We start from the raw sequence: 17,742 nt of genomic DNA, 5'->3' as shown, positions 1-17,742 counted from the left end.
GTTTCCCCGGTCTCTTGTCTGTTCTGTGGCTCCCCTGCTGAGTTCTATAAGTCTGCTGTTGGATTGTTGTTCATTAAATTACCTTCTTCACGCTACTCTGCCTGGTCTGCGTTTGAGTCCCCCATCATGCCCCGTGACAAGTATAGACAGAAAATATGACTGTGTTCTACCAGAGAAACATATTTCTTATTGTGAGTCTTTGACAGTATAAATCTGGTTTCTGTAGTGATGAGGAAGTGATAAGAAGAGGACAATGCAGGAAAAAGTACATTTCCATCCTTCTCCACCTGTAGATAACATCTCTTGCTTGATATGTTTACTGCTTTTTCAATACACTTGTTCATCCCATTCACTTGGCAGCTCATTGGTTTTAATGAAGTGACAAGACCAAAATAGAAACTTCCCAAACCAGCAACAGGCAGGGGCCTGCTTTCATTCCTTTTTTTATTGCTACTTCTTATATCAAGAGACATGAGAGAACTTGAACTTTGTTAGCTGTCATCTTTAAATTTGTGTCTCAGACATCACCAATATTTAAACATAATAATAATAATAATAAAGGGTAAAGAACTTACGACAGAGTCTTTCATACAATAGGTGCTTACAGGTGAAAGTGTGCATTTAAAGGGCGGGACCAGATACACATGAACAAACATGTGGAGCCAAGTGTACACGAAGAAACAAACTGATGATGACTAAGAACACGCACATGTTTGTGCAAAACCATAATGCGCCAGTCAAATACTGAGACCATAGTTTCAAAACAGAGCTGTCAAAATACTATAATTAGTGGCTCATGAAATATGTTGAGGTGGGATGTATTGTACAACGATAATAAACACACAGCTGCCACAAATAGCATGAAGGAATGCCTTGAATCAACATGAAATCCAGTTTCTATTTTGAACCTTTGAATACATCCCAGACTCTGAAGCCACTCAGTGATCTTTACGCTCTCAGCAACATAATCCTTTGTAAAACATCTGAGCATCTGAAATGATCTGCTGCCTCGCACGCAAAAGCTTTGTGTTTGCATAGAGAGAGAGAGAGAGAGAGAGAGAGAGAGACATAGAAGCCTTGAGTGGGTGTTACGCAAACTAAATCCTCTTCAGGTTGACATCTTCACAGGGTTATTTTTAGACATTTTGTGGAATCTGCTGCAACAGTTTACATCACTGAAATGCTACACGGGGTTTGGATATTTTTCTCAGACACTACAAAGAGGGTCATAATTGGTCTGCTTTGTAAGACAATTATCTGATCAGAAATGTTACTTCTAAAAAGATTCAAATAAACATAATTGTTTTGGAACAGAAAACTACATCAATTTACTGACGAGGACCCCCAGCACTGTATAAATATATGTGTTACACAAATCATGTTCAATAGGGTAATGCATGTATCCTTTTTCACTGAGTTGACATGCTGTAAATGTACACAGTTTGCCTAATGTAAAGAAAACATGATCCAGCTTGTAAGAAACCACTTGGAGCAGAAGTATTGCTCTATATCTACAACGCTCAGCTCTGTTTTATGTACATGAACTTATTATTGGAGACTTGTATATCCTCAACAGAATGTACACACGAAAAGCTAAATATATTGTGTGTGTTTTGAAGGCTTCCTCTTCACTGTCTCATCTCATACAGTGCATCATAGTCGTAACACCTGTAGTCAACTAAGAATATTTACTCCTTTCTCGTGCCCTCCAACAAATGACTGGAAAACTATTTCCCTTCACAAACATCTAGAGACAGAGGGAACGTATTAGAACTCATGGACGTGTGACTAAGTGTCTTTCATGAGCTCCGGCTGCCCGATCACCTTCCAGAAATCAAAGTCCTGTTTAACTGGAGCTTTCGAAAATGTTGAAAAATCAACAACTGCAGGATCCATATTGTGCACTACATGCATTGCACTGTAAGTTAGTTGTCTACTGTATGTGTGTCTGCACTAGTGCTTTGTATTCATGAATCTGTCCATGCAAGTTATTCTGTTGGCATCAGTTTGTGATTACTTAAATGTTTATGAACTGAGCACTGTGCCAACGAATCCCCGAATGAATTAACAACAATAACGGCGTTAGTCCCTGATGTGACGTCAGACTACGGGCTTCACAGTGTTCCTCATTCCAACACATCAACAAGTGATACCTTAAGGCCAGAGTCAGGACTGCAGTGACAGGACACGGAACCCAAATTGACATTTGCATCTGAAATGTGTTGATCAGTTCAAATGTGACAAGAAAAATGGAACGTTAATGGACAGAGTGCTGCTCAGAGTTTAATGTCATTATTTAATTACGACATTGTTCATACTGTACTTTGAAAGTTTTCAATTGTCATGGCTTACAGGTGTGTGCTTTAAAACTGCGTTATTGAAAATTGAAAGGTCTTATCTGAACTAGTGTCTGCAGAAAGCCAACACAGTGTTATTTAATGCACTCGTAAATCTCACCACACTGGTCTTGACAGAGATTCAGAGAATGATTAAGACAATAAGAACCTCTAGTTTAAATGATTAATAGCAGGGAGTCATTGTCTGAGGAACATGTGACACATATCTCAGTGGCGCAATTTCTTTATTCTTTTTCAAATCTATTGTCTAAGATTAATATGCCTGCCAAGCTTGTGAGCTTCCATAAATATCCTTGCAAGCAGGACTTGTAGCCTCTATAGAATACTATGCTTGTAGTAAAGCCAGTTAAACGAGCTGATTCACGGTGTTTGTTGTAAAAAGATACACGTGACAAAAAGGGAAATAAAATCATTAAACAACTACCACTGTATTACAAATGGCTTGTACGTTTTAATTAATGAACAATAATTTATTTACTAATGCTTTATAGATAAGAGCCAATATTTTTGGTTGCCAAAACTGCATTAGTTATTGTTTTTTGTTGGTGATCCATTAATTAATGGGTTTCTCCCTTTCTAATAAGCCATAAATTCAGTAGATAACAATGTTAATGAGATAAATATTTAATAAGCATCAAGTCTGCAGCTGTAAGTGTTAATAAAATGTTAATAAAAAGGTTTATGATGCGTCTCCTTTCTAGAAATAAGTGACAGTAGTAAATTATAAAATATTCTCAAGAAGCCAATAGTCACTTATAACTCCTTTTGTAAAAGGTGCCTTATTAGAAAGAGGGCCTTTGGCAGCATATGAGTTGCACATATTGCTCTGTGGTTCCACCTGTACAGCTGTTATTAAGTAGATCCTGATGTATTCAAGAACACACAGAAACACTACGGCCTCACAAGCTGCTACACGCAGTGACCAGAATGAATACGAGGTATTTGAGCTCTTGTCATGGTGTGGTTAGCTTACAGGAATCCATCTTTCAAATGCCACCTTTCAAAATAGTGACTTCACCCTGGATAGGGAGTCACAGACAACACAAACAGATTATCTGAAAATCAAAACATACACACCAGCACAAACATGTGCAGCCTACATGCGAAATATAACAGCTTGACACATACAGTTTGCATAAACAAAAGCTAAACCACTAGTCCCAGTAACAACATATCAGCAGTTGGTGTGATGTCAACATTGGTTTCCAGTTGATGTATGAGGTTATTCCTTTTTGCATTTATCAATTTGGTGATAGTGCTGCAGCACAACCAATGAACCTGCAGCTACAGGAAGTAATATGACCAATTATACAGGTTGTCGAGTTCAACATGACTGCCGGATTAACCTGAGGGAGTGAGTGGGAGGAGTGGGAGGAGAACGTATCCGGGCTGTGGAGCGGCACTACATGATAATGAAAGACTGACATTAGCTATTAAAGGCATGATATACAGTCTATTCAGTGGGTCTGTTCACCTGTCGGCCTTGTTGCCATAATTGCACTGTCTCCTTGGAATCACATCACAAGTGACAGGCCCTGTTCCATCCAACACCTCAAGGCAGTTCATCCTCAAAGAAAATAAATCACCATAAGTAATTTCCTAGGTGAATCCATCTTGGCACTGAGCAACAGGAAGGACCAGACCAGCTGTTTGTTTTAGGAGAGAGAAATACAGAAACAATGGTTTCTATGTGGGCTTGAACATCTGAAGGACACTTAAGTGGAATTCTTTGATGTGTCTACAACCTTCAGGCACATGGAGCATCCTTTCTCACAGATTTGTTTAAATATCGCTCGGTTTGAGTTTAATTAGGATGCAAATAATTTAATCTATGAAAGAACAGTTCATTCTAGTGTTGCCTGAAATTCTACCTGCAGGCGCCACACCTGTAAATACAAAGGCACATACGCCACCTGGTTGTCTCAGGTGAAATAGTCCCAATGTGTCTGACGGATCCTATTTCACAGGTGAGACAGTAATAATAAAGCTGCACTGAATCGTGTTTCCAGTGAACATCATCATTGCTAAATATTATATTAGAGGCTCATGATGAAACTTTTATTATGATCGTATAGACCATCATGCTCGCAATGTGAAGATGTTTTGTGACGCTGCGAATGTTATGAAATAATTTAACTCCGCCCTCTTGGGTTGGCCTTGAGGTGAGCAGCATATAAACAGCTGCTCGCGCAGATTGATAGGTGAGACTGGCTACAGTGCTGTGGCAGGTATGACAGCTAAGCAGGACTCCACTGGATTCACTTCAAAGCACTGCGCTTCTTGACGCACACAAGATCCGGACTTTACGCGGAGACCATATTGGAAAGGTTTAATACAAAGAGGACAATTCTTCAAAGAGCATGAAGTTAGAGGTGTTGTGTGGAAGCCACTATGACATGAAGCGTTTAGAGATGTCTAGTGATGCAGAGGGGAGTGCGCGCTCTCCTCTTTCTGCTGAGGAGGAGCTGGGGTCGGATGGGGACTGCGTGGCTTCCAGCCCCCCACCTGTTACTCCATGCACCACCACCAAGTCCAAGCCGTACACACGGAGACCCAAACCCCCGTTTTCCTACATCGCTCTCATCGCCATGGCTATCCGGGACTCCACCTCTGGACGTCTGACGTTGGCGGAAATAAACGACTACCTGATGAAAAGGTTTCCGTTCTTCAGAGGCAGCTACACCGGCTGGAGGAACTCGGTTCGGCACAACTTGTCTCTGAATGACTGCTTTCTCAAAGTGCTGCGGGACCCGTCCAGACCTTGGGGAAAGGACAATTACTGGATGCTCAACCCTCACAGCGAGTACACCTTTGCTGACGGAGTGTTCAGGCGCAGAAGAAAACGCATCGATAAAAAGTTCACCAAGGAGCCAAAGGTGTCCGAGCTCACAGAGGAGCCGCAGAACATTCAGCGGTCTGGGTCCGCCACCAAGACGGATTCATGTGTCAAGTTTACTAGTTCATTTGCGATAGACAGCATCCTCAGCAAGCCGTTCAAGAGGGACTCAAACAAAGAACATTTACCACTCCACCCTGCCTTCAACTGGCCGCGCTACACTGAATTAATGATGCCTCATTTAAATACACCTGCCTCATTTTCATACTTCAAGCCAGCCTGTTATGTGGACTCCTTTGCTGCGCCTGTGTCAAACGCCTATTTCATTCGATGATTAAAAATCATCATTGTTCACTGACGATGGACACAGACGAGAATTGAAAATGTGTTGGACTTTATTGTGGTGGCAAGGTGTTATGTGTGTACCTCTTAAAGCATTATAAGATTTGATATTTGATAGACAATTATTTGTTGAAAATGTTCCTGAACTCACCATTATTAACGTTGTTTAGAAAACGTGTTAAAAAAATGCACTTTGACTGTTTTTGTGTCTTTGTCTTTCAAAAACGAACGAAATAAAAATCTAATGATGGTCTGCGTTTCCTGATGTTGTGAAATGTAGTCATTGGTTCTTGTTGGGACAAATGAACAGACACCTGCGTCTGCACCTGTTAACATGGTTTTGAGGGCATGTGTTCGTGACTCCACCTTGCAAAATTCTTAGAGAGCTCTATAAGGATTGGTTGTAAGTGTATTAAGGGCCTGATATACACTAGCCTCCTCCTATTAGGTAAAAGCCTCAAGCTTGCTGGAAAAATATTACAACATGGAAATGATGTTGTAATATTTTGCAGGTTAAAAGGTGAGAGATTATCCTGCATTGCTTAGGAAGAACAGCCAGTAACGGTGCATAATAATAATTATAATAATAATAATACACAAACTACAACAATAAGGATGATGATAATATAATAAAATGAAATGAAATAAAGTAATCGCAATATGTTATTAGCTTATTATTAGTAGCCTATATGTTTTTTGTATGATTTCCGATGCAAACATAAATTGCCTTACAAGTGTTTCTTTTTCAGTGTTCATGAAGTTCGCTGCTGCCGGAAAGGGGCATCCAATATTTATGTTTTCTGTCTGGCGCTGCAAATAGCTGCCGCCTCAGTCACCACACATGCGCAGGAAAGGGTTTGTACAAATGGTGCATCCTGAGCGACCTCAACTAGAATCTACAATAAGAAATGTCTTCCAAGTAGGCCTATTCTTCTGAGGCTAGAAAGTACATTTCCCTTTAGACTATAGCTGTGCATCCTGGACTCAGCGGGGCAGCAGGTTTGATGCTGATATTCTGGTTAGATTGTGTTGTGCTGGTGTGTGAATGTATAAGACGATCTATCGGTGACTTGCTCTGCAATGTTGACGCCATTTGCACAACTCTTCTCAAAAATAAATGTCTAAACGTTGCACAATATATATATGAATAGTAAGTTATCTGAATTGTTCCTTACAACTATAGAGTTTCTGATCAATTCATTTCTCCAGGGATGTAAAACAGGCTCAAGGAGGTAAACTGACACGTGTGCGCTGTGTGTGGTATACGTTGGCACGCTCTGATGGAAAAAGCATGCTTCCTCTCATGTCAGAGTCTGAACAGATCCCAAACAAATGAACACTGCAGGACTCTTTCTCTCCTATACCTATACAAAATAAAACCACCAGCAGCCATCGTACTTGTTAAAAAGGTACACGAGGACAAAATACATAATTTGTCCAAATAGTTTCGCTTATACATCAGGGTTTGTCAGATTATCGTGCCGAATATGTGCCTGACAAATGCATTCAGAGGTGTTTTGGAAAGTGAGTCGTGGGAGGAGATTTGTTTTACTCCACTGCGCAGCGTCCGGCTCCTAGTCTGGATCCTGGCCAGATGGGGAGGGAGTAGTTCCTGGCGATTTCTTGGAGGGATTTGGGGGGATAGAGGGGCAGAGAGAGATTTAAGAATTGATAGGTGGTCGAGTTGTGTTTGGCCGGTTGGATGTGCGCAAGGAAAGTCGAGGAGATATATTTCCCCTCTCTTGTGGGATTATTGACAGCCATGGACAGAGAGAGAAAGGAGTTACAGCGGATGGTGTTTCTTGATTGTCACGGCTATAAACGCGCAGAGCATCGCCAAGGGACACTGACCTTTTAATCATTAGCCTTTTTTTAAATTTAAGAAACGTTAGTTGCTTAACTGTTTTCGAGTCCCATCAGGGAAGATATTCAAAAAAGAGGCGCAACCATGACGACCGAGACCCCCAAGCAACATTTGGATCCATCTAATCCTCGCTGCAGCTCAGCGGCCGCTGCTCCGAATGCAGCTCTGCTGAGCGCACAGCCAGTGATGGAGAGCGCGCACAATGCATCACCCAAATGGAAAAAGGGAAACTCCGGCTTGAGGCGTCCTGAAAAGCCCCCTTACTCGTATATCGCCCTCATCGTCATGGCAATTCAAAGTTCGCCGACAAAAAGGCTAACTTTGAGTGAAATCTATCAGTTCCTGCAGGCCCACTTTCCTTTCTTCAGGGGATCATACCAGGGATGGAAAAACTCCGTCAGACACAACCTGTCTCTGAATGAGTGTTTTATAAAGCTGCCCAAGGGTCTCGGCAGACCTGGCAAAGGGCACTACTGGACCATCGACCCGAGTAGCGAGTTCATGTTCGAGGAGGGCTCATTTCGTCGCAGACCTCGGGGGTTCCGTAGGAAATGCCAAGCTATGAAGCCGATGTACAGGATGATGAATGGTATCGGGTTTGGTGCGTCCATGCTGCCGCAAAACTTTGATTTCCAACCACCTTCAGGCTCACTAGCGTGCCATAACAGCTACAACATAGACCTGATGGGCAACACAGTGCCAGCTGGCTTCGAGGGCCTCGGAGGAGGACATCACGTCTCACATATGTCATCAGGCTCCGGGTCATCGCACATGGCCGCGTGTCAGGTGGCCTCGAATGCGGACTATTGCCCTGACAGCAGCAGCAGCCCCCTGCAGTCCTCCCCAGCGATGGTAGGCACTTTGGACTGTCAGTCTCCTTATGCAAATGCAGCCTCACACTGGAGTTCACCTGGTGTACCTTCATACATCAAACAGCAGTCGCTGGCAACAAGCAGTCCCACTTCTTCTGCTCTGCATACGGGGATGTCATCGTACTCTCTGGATCAAGGCTATCTGCACCACAATGCACGAGATTCCTCAGAGATCTCAGGTATGGCGCTGCAGCTATATACGATTTCTGATTCCTGATATATGCACCACGATGAGAAATGTAATCAAAGTTCCTGGTTAACATTAAACTACAGTGATGAGTTATTAACTAAACTTTGCGTAAAAGACACACAATACTTTCAGCTATCACATACATTGAACAGTATAATTATTAACAAATCTATAGAGCTTTGATTTTCACAATGCCTTTTTTATTAAATGAAGTTGCATTGGATAAAGTGATCGATACCATATAGCGATTCCGTTTGTGACCCAGGCGAACCGTTATTGAATAGGAAGTAAAGCATAGGACAATACCCTGACAAGCTTTAACTAATTAATTTATCAGATTGTAACGTTGCACAATTTAAACCTTTGCTTTTTCAGTTTCAATGTACACAATGTACTCTGCCCATGTAGCCTATTCTATTTAAATGTTTTACTATTTGATTGCATTCTCACTCAGGCTTTCTTTAAAGGCCTCTGTGATAGAGAAGGTATATACAAACATGCAGAATAACGCAATGAAAAGGACGAGTTTATGATAAAGACGTAGTAACGAACACGACAGACGCGGTCACAAACAAATTATCGTCAATAAATAAGAAAATAATAACTGTTCTTCATTTCAGTGCAGCTACATTAAGGCCTTTAACATGAGCCACAGCATGAATAATAATCAGGATATTTAAATTGGAGGAGTTGTTGTTTTATTGCCTATTTTTGCTTCAAGTCTTTTAGTTTTTTCATGTTGTTCATTGTCATTTGATGCACATAACAACAAACAGTGAAACCACTTTCCATTACAAATGTTAGTGTGTAACTGATATAAGATAATCCTTTATTGGTCTTCAGATGGGAAAGTCAGGTGATGGCTTTTTTAATGGTTGTTAATCCATTTTATTTAATTCATCCATCAAAAGCTACTAATACTGTAAGAACTATAATATTAGGATGCCATGTTGTGATAAATCTATCTGGCTGTTAAAGATCTTCCACAACATTATACGTGCTTTATATGTTTAGTTAATGTGGAAGGTCAGCCCTCTGAAAAAGGGCTGCACAATATCTGTGCAAAACATTATTTTCAAACACTATTTATCAGCATTTGAAACTGAATATGACTTTATGACCAAAAACAAACAAAAGATCTATACCCGCAGACTACATTATTATTAGAAATAAGAAATTCACAATCGTCTAATAATGAAACATTTGCATTATTGACAAATAAGGATAAACATCAACCAGAATATTTTTTGCTACCTGTCAACCAAAAAAATGCTTATATAATTCTCTTATAGATGATCTATTAAGCCTTAGTAAATTATTTGTGATCATAAATAAAGCCATTATAGAACCTAAAACTATATAAGCGGCACCCTAATTGAAAGTGGTAGCCTACCAACATATCTCAGCAGGGCACACAATAGAATATATAATTAGATTAGACTAATAGAATAAGAATAATCCAGATACAGTTTCAAAAAAGGAAATGCTTTGACCTCATGTGTGCTGTGTTTCGTTTTTCAGTGGGACTGTCTCGATACTCCAGCCACGCAGCTCCTGTGTGTGACAGGAAGGACTTCGTTTTGAACCTAAATGGAATCTCTTCCCTCCACCCCAGCACCGGCGGATCGTACTATCACCAGCTCCACCACCACCACCAAAGTGTCTATCAGGACGTAAAGCCATGTGTCATGTGACATGACAACAAAGACAGAACTGCCTAGAACTTTTCTGCTAAATGTAACACTCGGGTGGAATTATTTTAACTGAATATTTGGTGACTTTTGGTGAAAATGGCGATTTTATGCCAGTAAAGTTTGACTTTTTTATACTGTTTAATAGCTTAATGGTTATGATGAGAGGACTTGTTTTGCCACTCTCGTAACTAGCTTTACACATAGGAAGAAGCAATATCAACAGTTTTACTGAAAAAAAAAATACGTATACGTACCTGAATTATTCTTTATTCATGCACTTAATTTTGTGTTCCTGAAGTTGCAGAGATTGTTGCTGATTTTTTCGCAGCAGGCCACGAAAGAGATTTATTTTTTAAGGATAATTTGGAAGTGTTTTTAGCAATAAAAGTTTTTTTATACACAGCGTTTTTCTTTTTCTCGACATTGCAGTTCTTCCCTTGTCTATTATTATTATTATTGTTATTATTATATAACCAAATTATAAATAAAGGGTGCAGTTATGAGCGATTTCAATTGACCCTTTGGGTTGGGTTTGATTTAGTTATTTGATTACCTTAATGGTCTTAACAGGTCCTCTTCAGAGGCACTGTCACCACATTGAGCAGCATCACGTGGTTATCATCAGTTTATTATATGAACAAGGATAAGGTGTAGTTTTTATTAACACGTATCATACATTTTTGTAATGAAAAGACGACATTGAAATTATTGATAAGAAAGTAATCCTTCTTTGATTCAGTTCACACGCGGAGAATAATTTAAATGTAATGTACGTCTCAAGAAGCCTGCCTATGTTGCCATTATGTAATGATTGTTATTAGATGAATTACTAAAGAGAAAGGAAGAAGGCAAAAGGCACATTTTATACACAACTCTGACCTGGATACTGAGCTAAAAACCCATCCTTCTTGTTGCGTCCTGTTGGTTTTCACGTGACTCTACCGCCACCTTGTGGTGATAGAAAGTTGAAGTGCTCAAATAATATTTCAACCATACGTTATGGAAAAATGCGTTTGCAAATCTTCATGCTGCTAAAGAAATTAAAGCGTTATGCAGAATAGTCAGTTGACAGGTGACAGTTTGACTTGGTGAATCCAGTTCTGACTGAACTGCCAAATATTTCCAGCATCTGATCAAAGAAGTCGACATTTCATCGTCAAAGAATGTTTGCGCACAAATATGCTTTCAGTATAAAAGTGTGTGTGTGTGTGTGTGTGTGTGTGTGTGTGTGTGTGTGTTAGACTAACACACACACATACACACACACACACACACACACACATGCAAATCCATTACACATAATTTGTTCAGAATAGTCTTTTCATTTGATCATGCTGTAGGCAGCATGACAGACATCAAACATCAGATGCAAAGCTGTGTTTTGAACCCCAAATCGGGTCATTTCCTAAGTCTAATATTGAGTCCCGGTCTGAGAGACATTGGTATATAACCATAGAAATAATGTAATCTATGTTGAACAATGCTGCACTGATTATAATGACAAGCGTCATTTCCCATAACCAGCTTTTAAGAGCGAATGCACACACAGTTGTTGTTATGTTAATTAAAAGAATACGAGCTGATTCATGTCTCTGCTGTCCATGGTGCTGAAGATAATTAGTAATACATTTTAGCTCCATGGTATATGTATTGAAATGCATACACCAAAATAGTAAATCAAAATGTATAAATTGTTACACTGACTGCATAACTTTGACGATTAACTTTCAGAGCTTTTAGCTTGCTGCAGTTTTTTTGTAATACTTTAGACGTTAGTATAAGTGAGCTAATATCTCAGATGTTTCATAAGCACTGAATACAGTGTCTGTCATTAAATCAACATTTGTCTGATAGACTTCTGTCAGGAACTGGAAGAAGTAGAACATGTGGCTTTTATGGTGAGACGACACTTCATTGAGTTGTATTACTTGATACAATGTATCACAGTGGCTACCTGCATTCTATGATACATGTAATGTTACAAACAATTGTAACACCTCATCAGTGAGTTCACTGTCCCTTCAATGTCTGTAAGGATATTCAACCAAAATTCTTGAATTTGTTTTACATTTAATGTGATATTTTGCAATTAATCTGAGTCATGTTTCAAAAGAAAAATAGAGAAACGGCACACATGTTCACAAACCCAAATCAGTTATGGATTGTAACGTTTCTGTTTTTGATGTTTCTATCTTAAAAAACGTAAAGTAAAAAGACAAAATATCTAGCTTGTATTGTTTGACCCAACCCCCTCTGTACTAATGGCTGGTTGTGCTTTGTATGTTCTCCGTCCTGCTAGGATTTGTACCCCTGATCGTCATGTTCATGACAGATATTCTTCTCCCAAATTATTTTCAACATATGTACAACCATGCAGAAAAAAGATAACATTTCCAAATAATTTAAAATTTGAAACTGCATCATGCAGACGGAATTAATGCTTAGTCATAATATTGAAAGACACAACTTATCTTTATAGCCATTATCATCCAAACTCCACATGCAGAGATATTTGCAGCTCTTATTTTATTGGACAGATATCACATGTTTAGTGCTAAAGTGTTAGTTCACACAAAGCATCCCATAAAGAAAACACTGCTCTCAATGCATGTCCCTGAGTGTAAAAAAAGCCAAACTAAATGGGCTATGGGGGGGGGGGGGGCCGAAAAATTGGCAAATCAAGCCAAATGACATTGATATGATATTTGAAGAATAAGCCGAAATTGCCATGCTGTCATTATGATCATCACCACTGCTGTCTTGTTGCACTTCAGGAGGAGGAAGCAGAGGATGATGGGGAAAGAAGATTGCAGCTGTAAATGAGTTGAGGGATGTGCACTACATGACCTGTGTGGTGCAATAACCCATTCATTTAAGATGTTTCTGTGAAGAACGATAAAGGGATCCTGGCGGGGCCATGTCAGACCTGGTGTTTAGTTGTTTTCACTATTGCATGGAGAGTAATATTTGTCTTTCCATTTAGAATATGTTACTCTGTATGTTAAAGTGTTACAATACATTATGATAAAGCGCATATACAAAGTCTTCTACAAAATCTGCACTCCATGACCCGAGAAGAAATATGTACCCATGCAAAACGTATAGAATACTAAAATGGCCCGGGGTAAACAAACACAAAAGTCTGCAATAAAAACGTTCTTATTACAATGCTTATGCAGTGCAACTCTGTAAGCATTTCAACTTACTGACAGCAGGTTACAGTGCAGGATTGAGGTGTGTCTCTACCTCACAGTGTTCTGAGTAGCACGTCTTGCTATTCAAGGTCATAGTTTTCTCTTAACTGCCTCCTTAATTAATGATCCATTATGTCCCGTCATGTCACGAGGCCCTTCAACTGATTCCAGACTGTAGTACTAATATGCACCACGAGGTGGCAGTAGCGTCTTATTAATGTTCTAATACTCTCTACTGCTAGAGGCTCCATAGGGTAACGCCGCTCACACACACGCACACGCACGCACACGCGCACACGGTAATAGGTGACTATAGTTAAGCAGTATTTAAGAATGCACATATTTCATGTTCTAGGCCAACATCAATAAAACAAATTAAAAAAAACAGATGAGTCTGGTTTAGTGGTATTTTGTCCCAAAATATTCTTCAACTGAATTGTAGCAAAGTTGACAGTTATATGTTTTTTTTTCTTTTTAATTTCTCTCTAGAAATGTAGGTTTGACAATTGTCTTACAAAATGGTTGGTGGCCATAAAACAAGGGACGTCATCACGGTTTGAAATAAATACCAATTAAGTTACACAAATCGGTGTAGACAATGTATGGATAGCAACGAACGATTTCTAACTTCCCCTTTGTGAACACTAGAGGGAGCCAACATCATAGTTATGAAGTAACTTTAATAGTAATAGTAAATCATAGTTCACTCTCTCTGGACTTAATCACGTTAATTGTTTTTATCTTAACATCCGTCTGATTTAGTACATAGAAAACTGCATCATTTTATTTGTACTTATCTATAGACTTCCTCTAATAGTATAATTAACTTTGTCTCATTATTTGTTATGATCTTGTCTTTTGTTTTAGAAAGAGAACAACTTTACAATGGACGAAGATTAAGAGGAACAAATGCACCAAAACAAAACCATAAAATGGCGTTAAATCCAATTCAATTGTAGAACACATGATATTAAAACAAGTTTCTTAGTCACTTTAAAACCAAAGCATTTTGATAATAATGGCGTCCTCATTATATTGTAGTTAAATTCCATCAAATGTTTTGCTCGTTTTGTTTATTATTTTGACATCCATCGTGTTTTTCGCTGCTTCAGTCGTGGATACCTTAAGTAAAAAAGCGTTAAGGAGGACTGGGTGGGCAGGCCGTGGTATTAAGTAAAAAGCCCGTCGTGAATTGTGTAAACAGCCCGGGGCGCTGGAAAAAGTTCATGCCCGGGTCCATGTAAGGAGAAACCGACGGAGCAGCAGGCCACTGCACGGACATTTAATTAAGACGACCTGCAGAGGATTACCTCGATATTAGGACTGTAACTTTGCCTCACAATGGCCATTAACAATTTCATGCACAGTCGCCTTTACAGCAGGCGATACAGAGGCCTTCTGGGATCGGCTTGTGCCGATCTTTGATGACAATCTTCTTTTATTTCACACCTCAGCTTTATTATTAATTACGCAGCATTCCGTAAAACACCTAATAAATCTCCAGGGAATTTTGAAAATGAATGGAGTTGCATCTGTGTGAGGAATGAAGAGGTATTTTGTTTATTTGGTGACAGAGACAATACATTCTCAGTTTGGCCTGCGACATCCCAACAGATATTCGAACATTTCGATGAAAAGCCCCACGTGCGAGGTGTCATGCTCTTCCCATTTGGTTCGCTGGTCTTTTTGTCTTGAATAAACTCTCACACCTCTGGCCCAAACCGTCCTTTAATTCCCGTTGTAATGAGATCTCACTCAACCGCCCACTGCCAACGATGCGAGGCTCTGACCTGCTTTGATCTCCCAGTGATCCGCTGCTGGTGTTGAGTCTTTTAACTAATTCAATGCATTTTTAAAGACGTAAACGACGCCATTTGGTTTATTGTTGTCACTATATTTTCTATTTAAAAAAAAGGAAATAAGTAATGTCATATGGGAGGGCCGTGCCACCATCAGAGAGCATACATGATCTGCATGCCTTTCATATTGTGTTTTTTTTTTGTGAGGAGAAATATAAATTAAAGTAATGCTATAACATTTAGATTCATGAGAGCTTACATTTCTAATTTGAAAGACTGCTCATCTGTTTCTGTTTTCTTAATACAGCGACAGGTCTGATAGAGGGCGTCTTTCTGTAACAAAGTGTGAGGGAATATGCTCTCCATGATCTGATTGTGTAGCCTACATCAGTACGTCTGAAAGTCTTGGCTGCATTCAGATGGGCTGGGGAGTTACCGACACCTCCTCTCCTACTAAAAGCCCCGAGTGTGACCAGGAGCTTCCTCGCTCTCCCTGCACGGCCTCACTTGCCATTGGACGACTCGCGCAGTCTTCTGGGAGGAGCTCCGCTGGCAGGAAAGAAACTGCGCAAAAAGTCCTGTGTGGTGACGGATGTCCAAAGTTCAGAACTTTTTCAATTTGAGTTTCGTAGAGACACGGGGATGGGGACGGCTTAAACGCGGCTGAGATCCAGCACGTTGCATTGAAGACTTTCCTCTCTTTTTTTTTTTTCTTTTTCAAGCGAGCAGCGCGGAACTGTGATTTGAGCGCCTTCAGCATTCAGAGGAGGGAGAAGTGGAGCTCTCCGTCTGTGTATTTTGGAGCTTTATTTTCGCCGGATCAAATTGAAGACATGCAGGCTCGCTACTCCGTCTCCAGTCCCAACTCCCTGGGCGTCGTGCCGTACATCAGCAGCGACCCGGGCTACTACCGGGCCGCTGCCGGCGGGGGATACACGGGGATGCCAGCGCCCATGAACATGTACTCTCATGCGGCCCATGACCAATACCCTGCCAGCATGGCCCGGGCGTATGGACCGTACACCCCCCAGCCTCAGCCCAAGGATATGGTCAAACCCCCCTATAGTTACATCGCGCTCATCACCATGGCTATTCAAAACTCGCCTGACAAGAAGGTGACCCTGAATGGGATTTACCAGTTTATCATGGAGAGGTTTCCATTTTACAGAGACAACAAGCAGGGCTGGCAGAACAGCATCAGGCACAATCTGTCGCTGAACGAGTGCTTCGTCAAGGTGCCCCGTGATGACAAAAAGCCCGGAAAGGGCAGCTACTGGACCCTCGACCCGGACTCTTACAACATGTTTGAAAACGGGAGCTTCTTGAGACGGAGGCGACGGTTCAAAAAGAAGGACGTCATGAAAGATAAAGAAGATCGGCTGCAGAAGGACGTGCCGCCGAGGCAGCAAGGCCACGAGCAGGAGCAGCCGGTGCAGGGCTCCAAGCCTGTGCGGATCCAGGATATTAAGACTGAGAACGGGACTGTCACGCCGCCGCAGTCCGACTCGCCCTCTTTGAGCACCGTGCCCAAAATCGAGAGTCCGGACAGCAGCAGCATGTCCAGCGGGAGCCCTCACAGCATCCCCTCCAACAGGTCCATCGGCATGGACAGCTCCGAGCACCACCAGCACCACGGCCAGGCCTCGACGCAGGGCTTCAGCGTAGACAACATCATGACCTCCCTCCGGGGGTCTCCACAAGGTGCCACTGAGCTCGCCCCCAGCCTTACCGCGTCCACCAGGACGGGTATAGCACCGTCTTTGTCCTTAAACTATTCTCCAAATCAGACATCCGTCTATAGTTCACCGTGTAACCAAAACTCCATGTCCACTACCTCCAACGCAACCTATCATTGTAACATGCAGGCCATGAGTTTGTACGCCGGGGACAGATCTAGCCACTTGGCGCCGAGCACCACCGTGGACGAAACGTTGCCAGATTACTCGGTGACTACCACCTCATCTTCCATGGCCCACGGTAATCTGAACTCAGTGCAGGAGGGCCACCATCCCCACCAAGGGAGGCTGACCTCATGGTACCTCAATCAGGCCGGAGACCTGGGCCACTTGGGCGCAGCGTACCCAGCGCAGCAGCAGAACTTTCATTCAGTCCGAGAGATGTTTGAATCCCAAAGAATTGGCTTGAATAATTCACCGGTGAATGGGAATAACAGCTGTCAGATGTCGTTCCCACCGAGCCAACCCATCTATCGCACTTCGGGAGCTTTCGTATATGACTGCAGCAAGTTCTGACCCCCCCGAAAAATAGGCTCAAAATGTTCCTCACGGTGCGTGAACTCTTCCAGTAAAATCCAACGTGCCCCCCCTCACCTGCCCACACCATATGGACTAATGTGAGACAGAAAACAAACAGAAAAACAGAAAAGACTCTATCTTGGTTTTTCTAAAGAACAGTGTTACTGCAAATAACACGTAAGTCTCTCCTTGCTTTTGTGGCTTTCTGTGATATGTTAAGGATATGTCAGTTTTCATGGACGTGTAAATTGCATATAGTAATTTATTTCTAAAAATGTAGCCGGATATTATGGACCAAACACCAAAGAAGTGTTTCTAAATTGAATTGCCTTAATTGTC

General features: G+C 41.3%; 3 protein-coding genes across 3 annotated transcripts; all 3 read left to right on the top strand.

Moving 5' to 3' along the window:
* Window positions 1-4,572: 4,572 nt before the first annotated feature.
* On the top strand, window positions 4,573-5,768 carry LOC306706612 (forkhead box protein Q1-like). Its single transcript, XM_079173750.1, has one exon. The coding sequence runs from the start codon at window positions 4,718-4,720 to the stop codon at window positions 5,525-5,527; it is 810 nt and encodes a 269-aa protein (XP_079029876.1). The 5' UTR covers window positions 4,573-4,717; the 3' UTR covers window positions 5,528-5,768.
* Window positions 5,769-7,483: 1,715 nt separating this feature from the next.
* LOC306706332 (forkhead box protein F2-like) lies at window positions 7,484-10,287 on the top strand (the record flags this gene model as incomplete). The annotated part of the gene is made up of 2 exons (XM_079173365.1): window positions 7,484-8,450; window positions 9,983-10,287. 2 exons carry the CDS (start codon window positions 7,484-7,486, stop codon window positions 10,153-10,155), a joined length of 1,140 nt encoding a protein of 379 aa, XP_079029491.1. The 3' UTR covers window positions 10,156-10,287.
* Window positions 10,288-15,981: 5,694 nt separating this feature from the next.
* Window positions 15,982-17,400, top strand: LOC306705663 (forkhead box C1-A; the record flags this gene model as incomplete). Its single annotated transcript, XM_079172478.1, has 1 exon — window positions 15,982-17,400. The coding sequence occupies one exon, from the start codon at window positions 15,982-15,984 to the stop codon at window positions 17,398-17,400; it is 1,419 nt and encodes a 472-aa protein (XP_079028604.1).
* Between the last annotated feature and the right edge of the window lie 342 nt (window positions 17,401-17,742).

The sequence above is a fragment of the Pholis gunnellus genome, assembly GCF_910591455.1.
Source record: "Pholis gunnellus genome assembly, chromosome: 14".
NCBI lineage: Eukaryota > Metazoa > Chordata > Actinopteri > Perciformes > Pholidae > Pholis > Pholis gunnellus.
Note: the sequence above shows the minus strand (reverse complement) of the source record. Positions and strands in the feature narration are given on the sequence as shown.

Coding starts and splice junctions, on each gene's coding strand:
- LOC306706612 (XM_079173750.1), top strand. CDS start 4,718: ATGAAGTTAGAGGTGTTGTGTGGAAGCCACTATGACATGAAGCGTTTA.